The following is a 23724-nucleotide window of genomic DNA, read 5'->3' as shown; positions in this document are numbered from 1 at the left end:
GATGGCGTGAAGTCTCCACACACACTATGTCTCTGTGGCAACGCACTCAACAAGCCACATGATAAGACGTGTGGGTTGATGGTCTCAGACACAGAGGCAGCTGGGATTCATCCTCCACCACCCAGATTGAGGCAAATCACTACACAACCACAAGGACTTAAAAGCACATTGGGAATTGGGAATTCCAAATTGGGTGAAAAAGGGGAAAATCCCCCCCCCCCCCCCAAAAAAAACCTGACAGTTCCACTTACTTAAATTTGGAATGTATTAACTTAAAAAATTTGATGAAACATATTACCTCAATTTTTTTGAGTTCTGCTAATTTATTTGGGTTTACAGTGCACGAAACAACTATTTGAAACAAAACAACATATATAGTACTACAAAAGAGCTAAAACCTCTTGATGAATTCTTAATAACAACTATTTAAACACCTCCATAAGTTCCCTTCAAGCGCAAGACGTTACAGGTATTCCCCATAACCTTAATTTTGTACGCAATAGTTTAACTTATTAACACTTAAAATCTTAAGTCTATGGATTTTTGGTTTTTAAATAAAAGTAAGTTCAAGGAGCTTAGATATTTGAGTTATGAGCCCAAACTTGACATTTCAAATAATTTTAAATTAAGACAACTTGATTTTTCCAGTAATGACAGCATTTGGGTTTACAGCAAAAAAGCAAAAATCTGGGTTACAGTGAGGCACTTACAATGGAAGTGAATGGGGGCCAATTTTTGAGCATTAAAATACTCACTGTTTCAAAAGTTTATCCACAAGTCAAAGGATATGCGGTGTAAACATGATTTTAGTGTGATAAAATCACTTAATAACCTTTTCTGTGCAAAGTAGCCAGTTTTACAACTCCGTTACCATGATGATATAATGTCCACAAACACTAAAACCCTAAAATGACTGTAAAAGTGACAATTTAAACAACTTTACAGCTCAAGTAATACATGAGTTTTAACAGAAGAATTAATGCAAGTGCTTTTTATAAAATTATAAGCTTCCAATTTCTGCCTTTAAACCTTTCAAAAATTGTTTTAAAAAAAAAGTGCCTCACTGTAACCTTGATTTTTGCTTTTTTTTTAAAGAACAGGAGGGACGAGTCGAAATTAATTTTTGTGGTAGTCAACATTATGCTACAAATGCTGTCTATTGAGCTTAACTTGTATTGAACCCGGAACATTCCTTTAAAATATCAACGGCATCATGATCTTAAGTAAAAAGGTCTAGAATCATTTGGTTTGACGATTGTTATCTAATGCAATGGCATTTTTAAGGATGGCTTAAGTGTCCAAGCACTTTTCGGAGCCACTGTACTTGGACTTTTGTCAGGCAATTCAGTGAAGACGAGAATGAACTAATTCAATACATACTACATTACTATCCACCTCTGTTTACTAAGGAACTGTTTAAAACTTTTGTTATGTGATATTTTCTGGAAGTGCTCTTTATTTGGTTTGATGATTGAGAGGAGCACAAAGGGGCCCTTAAAATGTATAGAATGTTTTTTTTGTTTTGTTTTTTGTAAAATCATTATTTTAAGCAATATTTTGTGGGGAATGACTTGATGTTAAGGATGTGCATATTTGATTTGAGCATGCATGTCCAAGTTATTTGCTGGACAGATTTGTATTATATACTATATCTAAAAATTATAACATGATCTAAACATGCTGTGCTTTACAAATTAGGTTGTGGAAAGCAAGGTGGAGAAAGTAAGATTTCTGTGGAAATTTAAGCATTATAAATGAAACATCAGTGATTGGCTCTATGACTTTAAGAGTGAACCCACATGACAGTGTTATCTTAAGGTTTGTCTGTCCTGTACGGCTTGAGATGCTAATTTATTAACACCCCTCTACAAAACACTCCCCACTGCTGATTGACTGATCTGGTGGAGTCGGTCAGGATGAATCTAACGTTTAACAACTGCTGTGATATTTAACTCGTGTTACACTGAACGTGTATTTTCAGTTGTGCAATCTACCTTGGGAATGGATGAGGAGGTATACAAGTTCTCCTGAACATCTCTTTCTCAATGTTTTGTATTCTCAGTGAGCTTCTAACACATGTCTCTGATTACTGCAGAATGGCCTCAACGCTCTGCACCTGGCAGCAAAGGAGGGACATATTGAGCTGGTCCAGGAGCTGCTGGAGAGGGGATCTTCAGTTGATTCTGCTACCAAGGTAGATTTCCTCGAGAGAAAAAATTGAATAGTGCAGGTGTGAAGGTTTCAAAGGTCTTAAGGGATAGTTCACCCAAAAATAAAAAAATAAATAAAATAGTGAACTTTACTTTTAAGCTAATTTAATGTCTGGCATAAGATTTAAACTCAAGCTATATGATGTAATGGTAAATAAAAGTGTAAATCTATGCTGTGAAAGAAGCCAAAGATGCAATTCATGTTATAGTCAAGCATGTGAGAAAGGATTTAAACAGTTTCAGGATAATTCAACAGATAATTTCTTTGTCATTACAACAATATTGGCTGTTTCATATATAATTTGTCTAATTTTCTCTCAAAAGCTCCTTTAGTGTGTAGTGCTTTAAGAAAGGGTCTTCACAATTAAATTTCTCTCTACTAAAAGTATTGGGTTTCTTTCAATGCCACCTTTGAGCATATTACTGTTAAGTTAAAGGAGGCAGAAGAAATTTTGACCAAAAATGAGTGGCTGAACTTAAGTTATTGAAGATACTGAAGTTATTTATATCACTCTTACCAGTTAATAAATGGTCAAAATAACATATTCTCCATTTTGAAAGCATTTTCCTTTGAATCCATAATGAGGATGGATAGATAAAGTCAATATTCCAGGTGAAGCTGTAAAAAAATGTGTGTACAGAAATGCATTAACAATGAAAGACTATGGGGTATGTGTACAACGATTGCCCCATAGACCCAGATTATCAAGGACTGATTAAGAACTGAGAGGCCCATGGGCCGGTACACTGTGGAGGCCCATGGGCCTCCATGACATGACATGACTACGTTCACCTTTATGCGCTACAGGACACTTGGCAGATTTGGTTGGATTTTTCAAATTGATGGAAGAAAAGATTGGAGCAATGTCTGACACAGCCAATTATATGTACTTTTTAATTATGAACCGATCCAAAATCATGCATTATTATTTTTATTTTTTTTATTTATTATAATTTTTTTGGAATGCCCAATTCCCACTACTTAGTAGGTCCTCATGGTGGTGTGGTTACTCACCTCAGTCCGGGTGGTGGAGGACAAGTCTCAGTTGCCTCCGCTTCTGAGACCATCAATCCCTGCATCTTATCACATGGCTCGTTGTGCATGACACCGCGGAGACTCACAGCATGTGGAGGCTCATGCTACTCTCTGTGATCCATGCACAACTTACCACACGCCCCATTGAGAGCGAGAACCCCTAATCACGACCACAAGGCGGTTACCCCATGTGACTCTACCCTCCCTAGCAACTGGGCCAATTTGGTTCCTTAGGAGACCTGGCTGGAGTCACTCAGCACGCCCTGGATTTGAACTCGTGACTCCAGGGGTGGTAATCAGTGTCAGTACTCGCTGAGCTACCCAGGCCACCCAAAATCATCCATTATTAATAGGGATGTGCACGGCACCTGTATTCAAATACCAAAATCACTATTTGGTTATTCTGCACGTGTAAGGTCTTCAACCTGATCAGAGTTCGATGGTACCTGACAAACCTACAGGTTTTGGGCCAGGTTCGGGTCCGTTTTCAGCGTACCGTGCAGGACCGTCACACTTTTTTAGACAATGTGTTAAGTTTAAAAGAACTTTAATATTTATAAACGCATCACAAGACACTTACGTTCTGTTTTTCAATTCGTTGTGCAGGACCGTCACACTTAAAAAGAACTTCAATATTTATTAACACATCTCGAGACACCTGTGTTCTGTTTCTTCATTTGTTGCGCTGCGTCAAGCTTTTTCAGCGCTGGTGTCATAAATTGACATTCTGATGAAGTTCAGGTTGGAGAGTGGACTTAATGTGACTGTTACACATGATTTCAGACTGTTTTTCACCTGGCAAAGTTTCAGCGCTTGATTAATGGTTAGCCAATGTTTTTTTTCCCCTTTTGCTCTGGTGTGCAGACAGTAATCACACAAGTTAAATGCTGAATCATTTAAAAATCAAAGCTTCCTGAAAAAGTCCTTTAAACCGTAGCGTTCAATGCCTCATGGAAAGTGAACTTGACCGGGCAGAATTGTGCATTTTCAACTGATTAAGGCCTATTATGTATTATGTTCGACTTCAATGCGATTTTATTATTTGAAGATCTATGTATTGTGCTATTTAGGCTCATAGCTCACTGTGCACTTTCCCTGCTAATCTGACATTGTGTTTGATGCATCCATGGCAATAAATGTTCTTTAATCCTGAGTCCCGACAAATAACATAATAAATGTTTGTGAACTCTCGCAGTTAACCAAATATTACAAAAGGTTACCATGCACACATTTAAGGTATTATCATTGTCGCTTTATCATTAAACATTAAATCCATGCAGGACTAAAACAATTTAAAGTCATCCATACTGTTGCACAAATTCTGTCGCTTATATGAATTTAAACCATCAGCTTTGTAGACAGCCAATTTAAACTGCTCCTTATCTTTGTGTTTGGAAGCGATTTGTAAATCAGACCTCTGCAGTCCTTCAAATAAACACGATGCACCTGTGAGACGCAGAATCCCAGAGCGCGCACTCGAGCTCGCCCGCATTGGCCGGACAAATGGTAGGCTGACATTTACATGGATTTATAATAGATATCTATAAATAAATAAATAAATGATTTAGAGCTCTGGTCCTTTTGGGTTTAGAGGCCCCTGGGCAACTGGCCAATCGGCCCGGTGGTTAATCCATCCCTGTCCATTATAAATGCATTTACATTGCAGTGCTCATAATGGTCAATGCACTTTTTTGTTTTGTTTTTTACAGACTGAGGTAGTAGTTGTCATTTTTGTCTGTGGTAAACGTCAGCATGCCACAAATGCTGTCTATAGAGCTTAACTTGCATTGTATATGAAGTATTCCTTTCATAGAAGATATCTCATGCTGTAACAAGCAGGAATGAGTCCACTTTAACCTCTGTTTAAATATCAGGGTTATACTAATGTAACCTTCACTGTGTGCTGGATGTAGGAACTTGATCTCCATGTCACAGGATTGCTTTTCACCCTTCTGTAGTATGTAGAGACCCACACTATGGTCAATAGAGACCAGTGAGAAATAGTATTGACCTTTAGAATCAAGTTCTGGGAGTACTTGTCATAACATACTTATTCAACATATCTCAAATCCTTAATTACAGAATGTTTGCCTGTTTTTTTATTATTTAAATTAAAAGTGTGAGACTGAACAGTATGATTGTAAACATTTCTTATGATTATATCTCCTGATATTTGGGATTCATTATAACAAATAAACAAACAAAACAATAATAATAATAATAATAATAATAATAATAATAAAAGCTTAGTGAGCTTAAGGTATGCCTAGCAAATGAGTAAGCAATGTTATACTGCATATGGGAAAATATATAAAAATATATATTATCTAAATATAAATGTAAAGTTGTATTGGTGGTAAAAAATGGTAACAAAGATCATCTATATATATATATATATATATATATATATATATATATATATATATATATATATATATAAAAATATCATGAATTAAGTTTGTTTTTAGCTTTGAATGTTCTTTGGTGCAAATCAACACTCCAGTGTTAGAAACTGGATACCAGTGGTGCTTTATTTATTCATGTTAGAAGAGCGTCTAATAAAACTGTGATCGGGAGTTCAACTGCTAGCATTGAACAATCACAGTTTCCATGCCAGCCGCAAAAAACCTGAAATCTACCAAAAAATAAAATGCTATTTTTTGCGGAACAATAGCCTCCTTTTAGAAATGTACGATTCTAAACGTGGAGCAGTATGTATTGTGAGAGCACTATGCAAATACATTGTGTTTGAAATGAAGGTTTAATATCTGTAAATGATCATTTAATCTTTTTTGGTATATGATTGCAAAGTCATACATTTTTTGAGACCCTACTTTAACTTGCGCTCATATTTCAGTGTTCTGCTCAAATGATCATTGTGTTTTCATTGGCCTATAGAAAGGAAACACGGCTCTGCACATCGCTTCACTAGCAGGACAAGGAGAAGTTGTGAAGATCCTGGTCAAGAGAGGAGCAGACATTAATTCACAGTCTCAGGTAGAAGTTATTCCTTTATGCTTGCACAATACCCCAAATTAATGCAATTCCAAAATGATCAATAGCAAATAAGGTGTATTGTTGATTTGTGATCCTAGAATGGATTCACTCCCTTGTACATGGCCTCTCAAGAAAACCATTTAGACGTGGTGCGATATCTATTGGAGAATGGTGGAAACCAGAGCACAGCTACAGAGGTAAAGTGTTTGGAAGGGTTTCTGAAATTAAAAACTTGGTAACATTGCAAAAGTATTATATTTCTATATCTTTTTGTATACTTTTATACTAGACTTTATCACTATAAATGACTATTTATTAGCATGATAGCCAGCTTTATAGAGAGCAACAGTCTGCTTCCGGAAGTAAAATTCCTCGAGATGTCCCAAGAGCATATTTTGGAGATCGAGTACGAGTACCGATACTTCCTTTTCGGTACTCTCATATGATATGTGTTTTTTTGTTGTCTTTTTTTGTAATGTTGCAGTTTTCAGATACAATACTGTGAGATTGATCATTTTAGGACAGGGTGTTTATTATGTTTCCGCAGCTGTTACTCAAAAGACATGATCAAAAAAGACATTTTTTAGCAAAACTATGAAAAGTCACTAACAAATAAAAAAATATGTATATAAAAATAATAACCATAAACAAAACCAAGATAGCTGACCTGCTGACTTTATTGGTTTCAGCAACTGTAGCTCAAAAGACATTATAAAAAAAAAAAATTAAAAAAAAAACATAAAATCGTTTTTAGCTCTTACATTGTCAAAAACATTTCACAGAAAAAAGAAACATAATAATAAGCAATATGTAAAGGCTGTCTATCAATAAGGAGTCTTTTGTAAATGTAAGAAGCAGGTGCATTCATGAACAGACCAGAAGCATATCTACATGTTAACATGTAGGGTCCTATGCAATCCATTGGTATTTTTTCACAAATTCTGTTTTCAGTTTTATTTTTTATGAATTCTGTATTCAACAGTATAATTAAATGTTATCATCAAAAGGGTAAATTAATCTAAATGAACCATTAAAAATGTAATCAAATGAAAATATAACAATTACTTTTCAACATAACATTGCATTATTTTTATCATATGAAGCACTTTTATACAGATCATCACAGCACAGTCCAAAACACAACAGTTATGAGTTATTTTTGTCAAACAAAGTGCTGCACAACAGATGTGAGATATTACTTAAATATAATATTGTTAATTTATTATTATTATTATTATTATTATGCACAGCTATACAGAAGTGATATATTTATATATATTTTTCCCCATTTAAATTGAGCTTTTATTTTGGCAGAAAACCGAGTGAAGCCCTTTCAGTTTGTATGTTTTTGATGACAGCTTCACACCTCCAGAAAAGCAGGTCGCTACATGACCCAGTGTGATTATTAAACCGCAAAAGGATGCGATTTAGATAAATAAATACTGTATATACTCTGTATGTGCTGTGCACAATACAGTGAATGAGCTCTGCTCTCAGTCATCTACTGCACACAGAACGCACATGATGCTCTTGATGAGGTGTCTTCGGTGTATGAGCAGCTGGCTTTACACATTCAACTTGAAGTGCACAGCACGTGCAGACTGTACGTATATTTTATTAAATCGCAGCCTTTTTTGTTTAATAATCACACTAGGAGATATTGCGATTTTAATTTGTTTCCAAAATGACATTTATACGTCAAATGGTATTGGAGCATTTCTATGAGTATGTGAGTGCAGTATCGGACCCCTAAATAATCACATTAATTTTCTCCACAGGTGAATAGATTTTTAACAATAACTTAGAAACCTTTAAAGACAGACCTAGCATGAACTCCAAGGTTGTTAATCAGTTGTACAGTATATGCTTCTGTCAAAGCCACCAGTCAATATTATTTTACCTTCATTTAAAAATAAAGGGTTTAATATTGGAATCTCTGGTCATGAACTACACTACCCATGGTACATCAGAGAAAGATCCACCAATCAGAGAGTCGCGGGGAACAAAGCGCGCCAAAAGAGCTCTGCAGCAACCACCCACTTCTATGATGCACTTTGAATGATGCGATCAAGTCGGTCCCCATACACTCTCAAACTACTTATATATTTGTATATATCTGAATATTTTGCAGTTCAATTTAATACTATAATCAAAATTTTATACCGGCAGATTTATACATTTCCATTGTTTGTAGTTTAAATACTCATGGGATTGTAGTTCATTCCCTCATGAAAGAAGTACAGAGTCTTGTACCTTTCTGTACAATTTAAATTATTATTAATATTACTTTTTTGCTTCAAATCAAACCTTACAATGTTGTGATTCACCTCAGAGCTGGTTGGTTTGGTACATATATTAGAACTCTTTTGTGAAGATCTTTTTAAAATCCCTATGGGAAAAATGAATGGGGAAAAATACTTCCCGAACAATGGCGGCTGGAAAAGTGGGTGGACACAGCTGCACCCTATAATACCAGAAACATATTCTACTGTCTATTATCTGTTAGCTGTATCATTTGAAGTTTCTTTCTCTGTTTTCAGGATGGCTTCACACCCCTAGCTATTGCACTTCAACAAGGCCATAATCAGGTGGTGTCCATCCTTCTGGAGAACGACACAAAGGGCAGAGTCCGCCTGCCTGCCCTACACATTGCTGCCCGCAAGGACGACACCAAATCTGCCGCCCTGCTGCTCCAAAACGACCACAATGCAGATGTACAGTCTAAGGTAAATGTTGCATGAGGGTACAGACAGTCATAACCAAGGCTGGAGTTGTTCAAGGATGGTCGAAGTATACTGTATGATGAACACTATAAAAACAGTGTGACTTTGAATTGTAAAACAGATAATCAGTTTTTATTGGCATGTGTTGGAGTAAAGAAAATAACAAAAATGAGTGTGGCGTCTGTACGATTAACAAGTTCCTGCATGAACTAACTGACCGTTACAAACTCACCTTGCATCTTGTTGCATTGTCTTGTGATTTGTGGTTAGGGATGGGAATCGAGAACCGCTTCATATTTTAAGTAAATGATCACTTTAATGGAATCGTTAACTGTAGTCAGAATTGGAATCGGATCTAGAATCTTTAAATTCCTTATGATTCCCAGCCCTACTTGTGGTGCGTTGTCATGTGTGTATCTGACCTGCAGTTGTTTCATGATGTTTTCAGTGCGTGTTATTATTGACCGTGTCAGATGAACTCTTTGTCTGTGTTTGTCTCTCTGCATCTGTTTCTCTGTGTTTCCCTCTCCAGTCTATGTGTGCCTGTGTCCTGTGTTTCCATCCCGACGCTATCAGGGTTTCACTTTTTATCTAACTTACCCATTCCTCTGTTTAATCAGTTGTACTTTGTTAAAAACATTCTCACTTGGAGTTAAGCATAACATGGTTCTCTGTATGGGGTAAACATACAGCAATTGCATGCACTTGCTAAATAAATGTGCACGATGCATAGACTATATTTGCGTGAAAATGTGCATGCATGTCCGTGAGTGCGAGATGTGTTTGTGTGAGTAACTGAATGTCTATTGGGAAATGCTAGTAGATGTAGTGATTTTTCTTAAAAAGTGGCCAAATATTTGAACTAAAATGATGCTGGATGTTTGACTTTGAAATTTAAAGAAAACCATAAAATATTAAAGCAGTTTTTAGACCTAGCATATGAAATCATCGGAATACAAAATGTTTGAATAGTAAACTTTTTAGAAGTTTGATGGCCCTAACACACTGAAATTGACAATACAGTGGCCCCAAAAATTATTTATAATTTTCATAAGATTATTAAGGTGTTCATGCAAAGATACAGTATATAATTCTGTATATGTTTGAATATGTGATTGCAAATCTAAATATATAGTTGTGAATCTGAATATATAGTTAAAAATCTAAGTTTTAGATCTGAATAAAATCTAAATCTATAAATATAAATAATATAAATAATAATATAATATAATAATAATATAATATAATATAATAATATAATAATATAAATCTATAAATCCAAATACATTGTTGTAAATCCAAATAAAGTTGTATATAGAATATGTATTATATATATTGGGGGTCTAGTGGAGCTATGAAATAATTATATAAAATGTTAATATGTAATTGTAAATCTGAATATGTAGTTGTTAATCCGAATATAGTTGTATATAGAATATGATGTATATTGTAGCAAATGTATTCATATAATTGTAAATCTGAGCATATAGTTATAAATCAGAATATGTCATTGTAAAGCTGAATATATACTTATAAATGCAATTATACATAGATAATCTGAATATATAGTTATAAATCTGAGTTGCAAATCCGAATATATAGTTATAAATCTATTAATCCGAATATGTTGTTGTAAATCAGACTATAGAGTTATAAATCTGAATATGTAATTGTAAATCTGAATAGATAGTTATAAATCTGAGCTGTAAATCTGAATATATTGTTATAAATCTGAACATAGTCGTAAATCCGAATACAGTATGTTGTTGTTAATCTGAATATATAGTTGTAAATCTGAATATGTAGTTATAAATATGAAATATAGTTGTAAATCTGAATATATAGTTATTTATAAAGATATTATGGGACAGGACAGTATAGAGTGACAGGTAGGACATGGGACAGACATGTGGAAGAGGTTTGGGTAATGACTTCCTGAAATAGCACCATGTCTGTATGATGTCATGGGGGGGGATGTTAACAATGGCTCACAAGTGGCAGTTTGGGTAATAGAGTTTGGCCCTCAGAGAAAAATGGAAACCTCTTGCTTTTCTGGCAGAATTTGCATGCAGCCGCCATCTATGAGAAAATGTGTTTGAGTGAAATATAACAAACCTGTTTCCTTCCCTGTTTTACTGCTACAGATGATGGTTAATAGAACTACTGAGGTAGAGATATTTATCTAGTTACCTTTTTTTATGCAGATACAAAAAGCGATTCTTTCATTAAGGGTCCTCTTTTGGCATGTAATTGAACTCACCTGTTATTACGCTTCTCAGCATTTTTAAGTTCTTTTGGATGCTTACCTGGCTGGTCCTTCCCATTTCAGCATCATCCAAAACCTGTTTGCATATGTCATGTCACACACACACACTGATTTTTAAAGGGAATGCTTTTAAGTTGTGTCTGGTGAATGCCTTCATTGATTCATGGATGAGATTGTTTAATTTCCATAAATGCAGCTATTATAATCAGAGATGGGCTAAAAAGCCAAAAGTCCTACAGTGTATATCCTCCTAGCATCCACATTATAATCCTCTCCATCATGAATTAGGATTTCAATCTTTGCCTATAGTCAGTTTTAAGCTAAATGGCACTCTAACAGTCATAAATGACTATTATAGGATAGTTTTTACAATGCACAATTGATACAGTAGATATTCATATAATGTATTATTTAAACATTTTGTAGTTTAAAAGTGCTACATGTGCATTCTGTAATGTCTAGTCTATATACAATATATCTGTGTAATGCAATCACAAAAAAACAAAAACTGAAGCCTTTTTCTATTCAGTGCATTATCTTAAATTGGCCAACACTTGTATTTATAAAAACAAGTCATGGAAAAACAATATCTAATATTTTTAAAAACAATATTTAATTAGGTTTTGCAAATTAATAATATATTTTTTAAAAAAGGTATATTATGAATATTCATTATTTTAGTTCTGCAATGCTCTAAAATATATAATTGGCTGAATATTGCTCTTTTGAGGAATAAAACGTACCTGTGAGCCATAGTGATGTTTGATTTGTGAGCGAATCGCTCTTTTGAGTCTTTTTTTTTTTTCAGTGAACCAATTGGGCAATCAGTCTGAATCAAAATTATTTTTGATTCTTAAATCCAGTAATCACTAACAACTAGAAAGATCATAAAAAAGTCATGGACATTTATTAGCCGCAATGCGTGGGAACCTGGTAAAATATTAATAATAATAATAATAATAATAATAAAGCAAGCAAGCAAAAAACAAACAAAACAAGAGTTCATTAACTTCTGATGATTAATACAGGACTAACACTGTCCTATTTTGGCTTTGCTTGCTGCCTATATAATCAACTTCACACAAGCTCAAAGCAGCCAGTTAAAGCTCTTTAGTGGAATGGACATTTATTTCATTACTCTTACCTTATAGGTCAAACAGAGCCCAATGGCATGGATTTGCCTGTCAACAGCAGTTGCTTGATTCCCAGCACAGATTAGAGTGATTGCATGAAGCTTCATAATTTAATAACGTATAGCCTTCGCTAAAAGGTGTTCGATGGATAAATCTTTCTTTCAACATCCATACATCCAACAGAAATCATGTTTGAATGTTCAGAGGTGCCACATCCATTCTTGAGTTGTTGCTGTTTGATTAAGTCTTGTTAATTATGATTTTGATACAATCATGCATTTTATTTATATTTAATATTGATGCAATGATTATGTCACACATAAGGAGGATGTATGAATGCTAAAAGCACATTTTATACAAAAGTATCTTCAAATCAATGTTTTATAATAATAAAAAAAAACTTGAATTTTAATCTGCAATGATATTTCTATAATCTTTGCACACAATTTGGTGAAATAATTAGAATATGCTCTGCACAGCATGCTGCATCGTATATTTGGTTTTGCATCAGCTCTGAACGTGTTTCACACAGTCTATATATTCTTCACATTTTTGTAAATGATGTTTTCACATTAAATCGGACCGTGACTTTCAGAATGCGAAGGTAAGGCAAGAATTTCACATATAATTAAACTCCTCTACAATCTCTACCTTCTTATAGTCCCAAACATGATTGTATGACTGAAATGATCTACAGTGCATATTGCACTTTTGTGTTTCTAAATGTTTTCTTTAAACTGTTTTATTATTATTTGTACCTTTTTTTTCTTTGCTATTGTCTTTGTCTTATTCTGTTATGTTGATATAACTTTCTGCTATTTTTTTCTGCTATTCAGTTTGCATGAGTGTGTATTGAGAGTTTTGCTCTCTATTAATGTATTTGTGTATGTTTGCGTATCTGTGTGTTAAGTAGTTACGACTCAGTTGTAATGATTCTTTTTAAACGCCTTTCTAAGGGACTGTGAGCTCTAAATTGAAGTAATTTTCATTGTGTGACTGCTGCATGCTCCTAGAAAAAGAATCAGGGTTACACTTGATGTTAATGGAGTTAAGACGCCTCTAATGGCAGATCTGAATCCAGTGTTTTAATATGATGTTTAAATGGGTTTGGGGATGTGTAGGGCAGGTAAACTGGTTTCAGATCAGCATTTATTGGCAGCTTGGCTCTGAGGCCTGTTTTCAGAAAAGCTGTTGGTTGACATCTCATGTGCTGTGTGTTTTATTCCCCGACCCCCTTTTTGGTTGTTTTTGTAGAGTGGATTTACACCGCTGCATATTGCTGCTCACTATGGTAACGTAAATGTGGCGACACTGTTGCTCAACCGAGGGGCTGCTGTGGACTTCACTGCAAGGGTGTGTATACAGCATCTACTGTACATATTTGCACATAAACTTTAACTTGAAATGTTTTTAAATTGTGTTTTTCATGCCTGGAGTAGTCATGGAAATGTCTATATAGTGAATACACATTTTTTTTTTTTTTTTTTTTTGTTACTGGTATGCTCTGCTCTTAAAATAATTCATTGGCAATATATTGCTCTTCGTAAAAGTGCAATAATTCTATACTCTTCCATTCTGGTCTGAATTATTCCTTAACAGATCTATCTGAATGAAAAGTATTTTTTTTTTTAAAATTGTGTCCAGTAATCACAAACGTCTGGAAAGTTCAAGGAAAAGTCGTGGAAATTTATTTTTCCAAAAGTTAGGAACCCTGAATATAAATTTTGCTCCAAATTTAAAAGTGCTTCGGTTACTATTTTGCTGACATTGTCCTTTGGTTTAAGTTTGTTTGGTATTTAATTTCTTTACAGAATGGGATCACTCCACTTCATGTTGCGTCTAAGCGGGGAAACACTAATATGGTGCATCTGCTGTTGGACAGAGAAGCACAGATCGATGCCAAAACAAGAGTGAGTTACTTTAGTTTTACTTTCAATCTTTAAAGGTGCTGTAATTGATGTTAGTAATTCTCAAACTTGCATCAGACTGAATTAGGCACACCCCTTCTTTCCAAAACCATAACCTAGTAGGAGAGCAGCAGTGCATCATCTCAGTGTTATCAAAAGCTACAGTAGCAAATGTGTTCTTGCGCTGCAAACTTAACAATTGACAACTGCTTATGAAGTGGAATATGTATGGAGTTTAACTTGAAATTCAGATTCAAATACTATGCTTTTAGCTTCCTTTTTACCATATATGAGCTGCCCTGGAAACATGCAAGATGATTGATTGGTAGAAAGTGCATTAAAGTCTTCTAACTGGCTAAACAAAGAATCTGACTTTGGTCCACATTCTCATTTTTATTTTCTATTTACAGAGTCTAATACTTTCACAGAGACAGATACTGGCTTGTTGCGTGGTCCCGCCCATTTTAGAATCCTCCAATCATCATTTAGCAAAGCTGGGCTGCTTCTCTCAAAGACTCAGTGTTTAGACAGACAGACAGACAGACAGACAGATAGATAGATAGATAGATAGACAGGCAGAAAAGAAAGAGTAAAAGACAGACAGGCAGAAAAGACAAAAAGACAGACAGCCATCTATCTACATACGTGCAGTTTGGAGTCCAGCTGGTTGTGTTCTGTCCCTTTGTTCTTCAGTCTTCCTCCTGCAGTGTGTGTCACGATTTACACTATCACTCTCTGCAGTCTCTCTCTTTCTCTCTGTTGTGTGCTTTTCAGCAGTGCTTTATGTCCTATCATCAGTAATGATGCATTTCACTGATACTGCACTACACAAATAATATGTTTTTTCTTAAACTGCAAAAAAGGTTTCTTTTAGGCTAAAGGTCAGTCTGTAGCCATAATTAGCCTCATATTAAACAATATAAGTCTCTGATACTGTATGTCCTAAAATGCGTGAGTGTGTATAGGAGTGAATGAGCTGTGGGGGTGTTTGTGTGTGGCATATCACATTTGTGAGGTGTTTAAAGCCCCAAAGAGCTTTGTAATGACATTACTCAGGTGACCTTTAGGTGTCTGTGTGTGTGTGCATGCACGTGTGTGTGTGTGTTGCAGGACGGCCTCACACCTCTACACTGTGCAGCAAGGAGTGGGCACGACACAGCAGTAGAGCTTCTACTGGAGAGAGGAGCCCCCATGCTGGCCAGAACCAAGGTATGTACTGTAGACTCCAAAACCTGTGTTCCAAAACATTCTAAGGCAGCATCCTAACTGAAATGGAACCTCATAAGTGACTGATTTGAAACACTACATGGGCAGCAACTCACATGCCTCACTAGTAGCATTCTTCATGTGAACCACACAAGAGACGCATCTAACACTCATGGGCGTCACTTTGTTTTAAAAAGTGGTGGGGACAGTTTGGGATGGGGGGAGGGGGTATATTGCTGGTTGTGCATGCATGAAAACTAATTAGGTTAAGCACAGATACATGATATAAAATAATCTTTTGCTGTTTTGATAAATAGTCATTCTTGATGACCAATTCAAGTGCTCCAGTAATTATTTCACATAATTAATTTGATAACTTTATCTCTGTATCTGCAACTGTTGTTCCTTCGATTTTGTTAGTCTGTGGATAAATACATCGATCAACAGTTGGCTGGTATAACTTTTGGTTTAAATAACCCAAGATTACATCTATACCTCAGTGGATGTATATTATGAATCGGGACACATATGTTCACATTTTGCAACAGCGGAACAACCAAAATGCGCATCTGGATACACGAGAGTGTCACGGTACGTGGTGCTGAGAGAAGGACCCAATGCAGGAAGGCACAATAGGGCTTTTATTAAATAAACAAATAAAATACAAAATACAAATCAAAACTCTCACGAGGGGGAAGAATAAACAACCAAAAACAAAACAGAATCTAGACTGACCGAAACTGGAGACAGGAACCAGGGAAGAAACCAGAACAGGTTAACAGAATTGCAACACAGCAAAACAATCCAACCAAGACAGAACAAAGGAGAGAATATACAGGAGCTGGTAATAGGAGGCAGGTGCCGCTGGTGATGAGCTGGGTGGAGAAACAATCAGTCTTCCTGGCAACAGAGCTGATGTTCTCCACGTGGCACCTGCAAAACACAAGAGGGAGAGAGAGGGAACACAGACACCAACACATGACAAGAAAGACAGACAGGAGGGACTGTCCAGCCCAAACTGTTATAGGACAGCCGGACAGCCAGGGAACCAGGGTAGACAGGGTGGACAGTTGAGGAGCCAGGATAGGTTAGAAGGACGGCCTGGGAAACAGGACAGACTGGGTGGAAACTTAGAGAACCAGGATAGTTTTGGTGGACAGACAGCCAGGGAAACAGGACAGACTAGGTGAGGGAATGGAAACCAACAAGGGATCAGACCCAGGGATGAGGAAGGGACCAGAAAGGAGATTGTGCAGGACAGAACTAGAATGAGGCTTAGGTCAGGGAAAGTGGCAGGGACAGTGGGAACTTGGGAGAGGATGAGGGTGGTAATGAGAGTGATAAAGGCAGGGTGAGCCTGGGTGGTAACTGGGTAGCGGGAGATATCAGTGATGGCTGCTGGGCAGAGAGAAAGGTCTGGGCAGAGGGTAAGGTCAGACATTGCCGCAGAACAGAGGGTGAGGTCAGATATGGCCACAGGATAGAGGATGAGGTCATACATGGCCGCAGGATAGAGAGTGAGGTCATACATGGCGTCAGGACAGAGGGTGAAGTCCGACATGGCCGCAGGACTGGGATCACACTTGGCATGGCCGCAGGCGAAGGGTCAGCCTGACCGAGGATGGACAGTGGTCAGACTGGACATGAGCGTCTGCTGGGCAGGGGTCAGACTGGATGTGGTGGCCGCTGGGCACTGAACAGACTGAGCAACAGATTGGGGAACAGACTGATAGCTGGTGTCTGATGGGTGCTGGCCACTGGACTGAGCAAAGGGCTGGTCGACGGTCACAGGGGACTGAACAGGCTCGGAGGTCACCGGGAGCTGGACAGGATCGTCGACAGTCAAAGGGGACTGGACAGACTTGTCTACGGCCACAGGGAACAGGACAGGCTCGTCAATGGCCTCAGGAAACAGGACAGGCTCGTGGATGGCCTCAGGAAACAGAACAGACTTGATGACCATGGGGAACTGGACAGACCGTGCGGCGACCGCCGTAGTCGGGAGTGCTGGCAACGACTGGTAAATGGCCTCCGTGGCCGTGAGCACTGGCAGCAACTGGGAAATGGCCTCCATGGCCAAGGATGCTGGCAATGACTGGTGAATGGCCTCCGTGGCCGTGAGCGCTGGCAGCGACCTCTTCCGGACATCCGGAAGCACTGCTGCAGGAACGGTCCCTGCCTCCTGGCAGTCGGCAGCGGCCTCCTCCGCCTCCAGGTGGTCAGTAGCCACCTCCTCCGCCTCCTGGCTGTCAGGAACAGGCTCAACAAGGGGGGCTGCAGCTGAACCATTCTTCCTTCTCCTCTGCCGATTCGGAGTCATTGGAGATCTGGGAGTTTGGGGTGTACTGGAATGGTCACTCTTGGGAGGCTTCCCATAGTCAGGCATGATCCAATTAACCCTATGGGGCAGATAGCTCACGAAACCCCCAAAACGACAAACTTCCCAGACTTCCCATCTCCCAGGAGCCAAGGGGATCCTCAAGGCAGGTGTTAAAGATTTCCTTGAGCATGGTGTCATCGTAATCCAGCCCCTCAGCTGTTCTTAGGAACTCACCGGCAAATACCCTCACGTCAGCCTCCTCTTGACGGAGAGAACAAAGCTGGCAAGCCGGGCTAAACACTCTCTGATGGAACCATGGGGGTTGAGAGATGGTAAAAGGAAAATGCCCATACTTGCCTCTGCTGGGTCCAGAATTAGTTGGATTGTTCTGTCATGGTACGTGGTGCTGAGAGAGGGACCCAAGTGCAGAAAGGCAGAATAGGGCTTTTATTAAATAAACAAATAAAATACAAAAAACAAATCAAAAGTCTCACGAGGGAAGAATAAACAACCGAAAACATAACAGAAACTAGACCGACCGAAACTGGAGACAGGAAACAGGGAACAGACCAGAACACACTAACAGAGTTGCAACACAGCAAAACAATCCAACTAAGACAGAACAACAAAGGAGCTGGTAATTGGAGGCAGGTGCCGCTGGGGACAAGTTGGGTGGAGAAACAATCAGCCATCCTGGCAACAGAGCTGATGTTCTCCACATGGCACCTGTAAAACACAAGAGGAAGAGAGAGGGAAACACAGACACAAACACCATCACACGACAAGACAGAGGGACTGTCCAGTCCAGACTGTGACACGAGAGAATATCACCACCAGCTGTCACTCAGCCGCAATGTGCATTCATCATAACATTCAAAATAACACATTCCAGCACAGGATAGACACCTCTTATTACACACATGAACAAAATGGAAACTCAGCTCAAGAGCTGGCAATATTTCTTCTACCTTAGACATTTACCTGACGAAAGCTATTTCAAAAAGTGGTATGGACAAAATTGGCCAAGGCAAAAAGTGGTAGGGACATGTTCCACCCGTCCCGCCCATAAATTACATTTACTGTAAGCTAACACTTACAATCAGGGCTACCTAATTAATTTATTAAAATAACTGATAGTACAATAACAGCTGCCACAATTAACTAGTTGTGAAAGTGTCAACTATAGCAGTCCATGTAGGTGTACTCATGGTGTTTCAAAATTAGGTATTTAAGTTTCTATTAAAAGTGTGTTTTTAAGCATTGCAAACAATCACAAGTCCGTTGCATGCTTCTGTGTATAACTTATTTAAAGTTTGAATAACATTTTTTTTTTAATGCTTCTAAGAAGGCCAATGTGAAGTTGACTATGTGAAGTTGACCAATGTGAAGTTGACCACTGAATTCATGTAATGATAAAACACCTATTGATCATTCAGAAACAGTTCTCAGTTTGTTCTGGATGTGTATCTTGCACAAAGAATTTGGCTTGCAGTTGATCCACCCAAATTAAGAATTAAAATGTAAATTGTATCAAATCTAAATTAATTGCCATTACTTTATCAAGGGAAATGATAGACAATTATGATTTTTGTTGTAATCATGTAGCCCTACTTACAATTGATTGGTCCAATGCTAGCTTGTTGCTAACCTTAAGACTCAGTACTTTAAAGGACCATTTACACTGGCAGTGATTTGCTGAAACAAAGTGACCAGAAGTCATTTATTTTCTATGAGATTTGCTGATTTTAGGTGAACTATACATCTTTAAAGTACTCCGGCATTAATATTTCAGCAGAGACTAATTAGCAGAGATGGGCCACTTCTATTAAAATAAATGGGAGAAATTGGAACGCCCAACCAAGGTGCTCTAAGCACCCAACGGTCAACAGATGTAGAAAGGAAGTCCCGCCTTACAGGTAAAAGAGCCAGTCACCTTTTAGAAACAGACATTGCCTGTCAATCAACTCGAAAACGCACATGCACATTAGCTATACAAGCCAGGTAATTGCATTTTTAGCGTAATATGAGGTAAAGAAGCACAATTTATGATACCAGATTGTCAGATTTTACTGCTGATTTAAAATATGCTCTTTGATCGTAACCTTGACTAACAATTTTTGAGATTTCTGTGTTCCCCCGTTCAAGTAGATAGGAGCTGCACTGGAAATGTTACAGCGTTACAAAGGTTTATTACAAAAGTGTGCACATTAAGAGAAATATTGATGTTCTGATTCTTAAATCTGATTGTTAAATTCACATTTCTTTAGAAAGAATTGTCATTCATCTGAAACACTAAAAGCTATACCATCATGTGGCATGTGTTACAAGCATCCAGAATGGGGGAGGCCGTTGTTTTGATTTGTCATGGCAAATATGTACATTAGAAGAAGTAATTGCATCATGCATATGTCATAGGCCACATGACAGCTTCATACCATGCCATATACGTAACAATATAATCCTTATAACCTTCATATAAAGCATAAAACGTTTTGACTGATGGCGGTTTTACAAGAGGGATGTTTTTATCGTTTCTTTCAACAAGGGGGATTGCATCACCTCAGATCTCTCTGCAACTCGAGTCCTGCACGTACAGTATATACAATGAAGGTATCAAAGATTAATTTTCGACTCTCTCTGTTTCTTTCTTTGTTTGCAGAACGGTTTATCTCCACTCCACATGGCAGCGCAGGGTGACCATGTGGAGTGTGTGAAGCACCTGCTGCAGCACAAGGCGCCTGTTGATGATGTCACACTGGACTACCTGACCGCCCTCCATGTTGCCGCTCACTGTGGTCACTACAGAGTCACCAAACTTCTGCTGGACAAGAGAGCTAATCCGAACGCTCGAGCCCTGGTACATGCATTCTTCTCATAGTGAGCCTTGATTCCTCTGGCAAGTTTTGATAATCTTACATCTTATTCCTGCTGTTTGTTTCCTTCAGAACGGATTCACTCCCCTACACATCGCCTGTAAGAAGAACAGAGTGAAAGTGATGGAGCTGTTGGTCAAGTATGGAGCCTTTATTCAAGCTATCACTGAGGTATGAACACACAGCTTCACAGATTTCTGCCATAATCAATTTTGCAGAATTCCACAGGTTTCATCCCATAATCAGTGCAGAAACATTCGTATATTTCATGTGGAATTCTGTTAGATTCCAGATTCCACCAGTTTTTTCAAATTGCCTTATAAATCATCAAAACACAATTTTTTTTTTTTCACATTTGTATTTTACATACAAATGTGATATGTACATAACACAATCATCCAAGAAAAAAAAAAAGGAAAAAATAAGCAAGTAAATAAAGTCTTCTAAGTAAATAAGTAACTAAATCAAATAAATTAATTAATTAATAAAATGGATACAATTCTTGTGTGCATATGTGTTCGTACAAACATCCATACAAATAAGCATATGCCTATACATATCAGTTCATATTTACATACAGTATATATACATATATAATTTTTTTTTTTACCCATACATGTGTTTTGTAGCTCTACTTTGATATTTTCCATACTTTTAATGGTGCACTCTTTGCTCATTATCTTGGACTTACAGTGACACCTAGTGGTGTGGATGCAGCTCATTCAAAATCAATAGATTTCAGTTACTGATGCCATTGTTGAAATTCACTTTTTGCAGTCAGCCATGATTAATTTGATCCAAGAGTGAAAGTGTCCAATAACAAGATTGTTACTGAGATTAAGCCAGTAGTATTCAGCTGGTCATGTGATTCTAAAATGGCAGCCCCCATGAGGGCACCCCTGCCCCATGTAGAATAAAACAGCTTTTATAAGGATACTGATTTGACTAGAGTCCTCATCTCATGTGAGTGGTTATGATTTTATACATGTTTCAAAATTATAATTACTGAGTGCACCTTTAAGTATTTTCGGGTAGGCCCACATTTGTCCACTCATTTTTGTATATAATTTATCTATGATATTTACTTTATATGTAATGTAATATTTTGAAGTAACAGTGTAATGGTTCCAAGTAACTCATAATCCAGGATTAGTGTGTTTTTATTTACTTCTTCCAACAAGTATTCTTGTTTTCTTATCCTCTTAGTTATAAAGTCCATATTTTATGTTTAATCTATTGCCATTACCCTATCTATTTCTTGTGGTGGTGTTGATTTAACCATTTTATTTTTTTATTTTTTTATTATTAGTTTAAGTGCTGTGATTCTCAAAATTCTAAATAAATATTCATCTTTTTTTGTTATTTCTTTTGGCATCAATATATTTAATCAATGGCATCACAAGATTTGTGCATACTGTATTTCTGTGCTAGAATCAATGCCAAGCTGTGAAGAGTGATTAAATAATTTATTAGAATAGATTATTAGACTGATATTGTTGATCTGATCTCCCTATAGTCTGGTCTCACACCCATCCATGTAGCAGCTTTCATGGGTCACCTCAACATTGTTCTTCTACTACTGCAGAATGGAGCTTCTCCTGATGTCAGCAACATTGTGAGTAACTCAGTGTGTCCTGTGTGCCTTACATGTCATTATATCTATTACCATACACTGGTAACACTTTACAATAAGGGTGATGCATTAACATTGTCCATGTATTAGGTACCATGAACTTACTATGAACAATATTTTTTTCTGCATTTATTAATCTTGGTTGATGTATGGATATACTATTGATCATTTTTAGTTCATGTTAGTGCAACTCCCTCTGTTTTCGTACTTAGCGTGGAGAGACAGCTCTGCACATGGCCGCTCGTGCTGGACAGGTGGAGGTTGTTCGCTGTCTGTTGAGGAATGGAGCCATGGTGGATGCCAGAGCAAGAGTAAGACAGACATAAACCAATGCTGCACATGCTCAGGGTGGACTTAACTCATACTAACTAACCAGTCATGGCATGGGTATTACAACTGTATTACAGTTGCGTCTTATGAAATTTCAGTGTGAAAGGAATGAATCCTGTTCTAGATTTGTCCTGATTTGTTGCATCATCTCTTTGATATATGAAAAATAAAACATCTAAATATTTTAGAAAATATTGTATACTACAGTATTATTTCGAATTGTCTTGAAATTCTTTTGAAAATTTGATACTATCTGGGCATTTTGTAGATCCATTTGTGATAGATATACAGTACATGCTGGGTCGCTAAAGACCCAAGTATGTATTAATGTTTCGTGAGGCACCCATACATTTAAAGGGATAGTTCACCAAAAAAATTAAAATTCCCTCATCATTTACTCACCCTCATGCCATCCCTGATGTGTATGGATTTCTCTCTTCTGCAGAACAGAAACAAAGATTTTTAGAAGAATATTTTAGCTCTGTAGGTCCATACAATGCATGTGAATGGTGACCAGAACTTTGAAGGTCCAAAAAGAACATAAAGGCAGCATAAAAGTAATCTATAAGACTCCAGCGGTTTACTCCATGTCTTCAGAAGTGATATGATAGGTGAGGGTGAGAAACAGATTAATATTTAAGTCCATTTGTACTATAAATCTCCACCTTTGATCAGCCCCAACCAGAATGTGGAAGTGTAGATTTAAAAAAAAAAAAAAAAAAGACTTAAATATTGATCTGTTTCTCACCCTCAACTATCATATTGCTTCTGAAGATATGGATTAAAACACTGGAGTCGTATGGATTACTTTTATGCTGCCTTTATGTCCTTTTTGGACCTTCTGAGTTCTGGTCACCATTCACTTGCATTGTATGGACCTACAGAGCTGAAGTATTCTTCTAAAATCTTCATTTGTGTTCAGCAGAAGAAAGAAAGTCATACACATCTGGGATGACATGAGGGTGAGTAAATTATGAGAACATTTTTATTTTTGAGTAAACTATCCCTTTAAGGGTTAATGGTAACAAATGAGGCATGAACGAAATTGCTGAAATTAAACAAAGACATTGTACACAGTATTTACTAAAAA

General features: G+C 37.2%; 1 protein-coding gene across 1 annotated transcript in view; it reads left to right on the top strand.

Annotated features, from left to right (window-relative positions):
• Positions 1-23724, top strand: part of LOC127423106 (ankyrin-2-like) — a 101739-nt gene that overhangs the window by 24641 nt on the left and 53374 nt on the right. The window contains exons 3-14 of the mRNA XM_051667201.1: positions 2096-2194; positions 6145-6243; positions 6342-6440; positions 8784-8969; positions 11111-11134; positions 13620-13718; positions 14177-14275; positions 15383-15481; positions 20458-20655; positions 20744-20842; positions 22188-22286; positions 22517-22615. Coding sequence (XP_051523161.1) covers positions 2096-2194; positions 6145-6243; positions 6342-6440; positions 8784-8969; positions 11111-11134; positions 13620-13718; positions 14177-14275; positions 15383-15481; positions 20458-20655; positions 20744-20842; positions 22188-22286; positions 22517-22615 — 1299 coding nt within the window. The remainder of the gene's footprint in view (positions 1-2095; positions 2195-6144; positions 6244-6341; positions 6441-8783; positions 8970-11110; positions 11135-13619; positions 13719-14176; positions 14276-15382; positions 15482-20457; positions 20656-20743; positions 20843-22187; positions 22287-22516; positions 22616-23724) is intronic.

Source organism: Myxocyprinus asiaticus, chromosome 1, assembly GCF_019703515.2.
Source record: "Myxocyprinus asiaticus isolate MX2 ecotype Aquarium Trade chromosome 1, UBuf_Myxa_2, whole genome shotgun sequence".
NCBI lineage: Eukaryota > Metazoa > Chordata > Actinopteri > Cypriniformes > Catostomidae > Myxocyprinus > Myxocyprinus asiaticus.
This window is presented reverse-complemented; position numbering and strand designations above follow the sequence as displayed.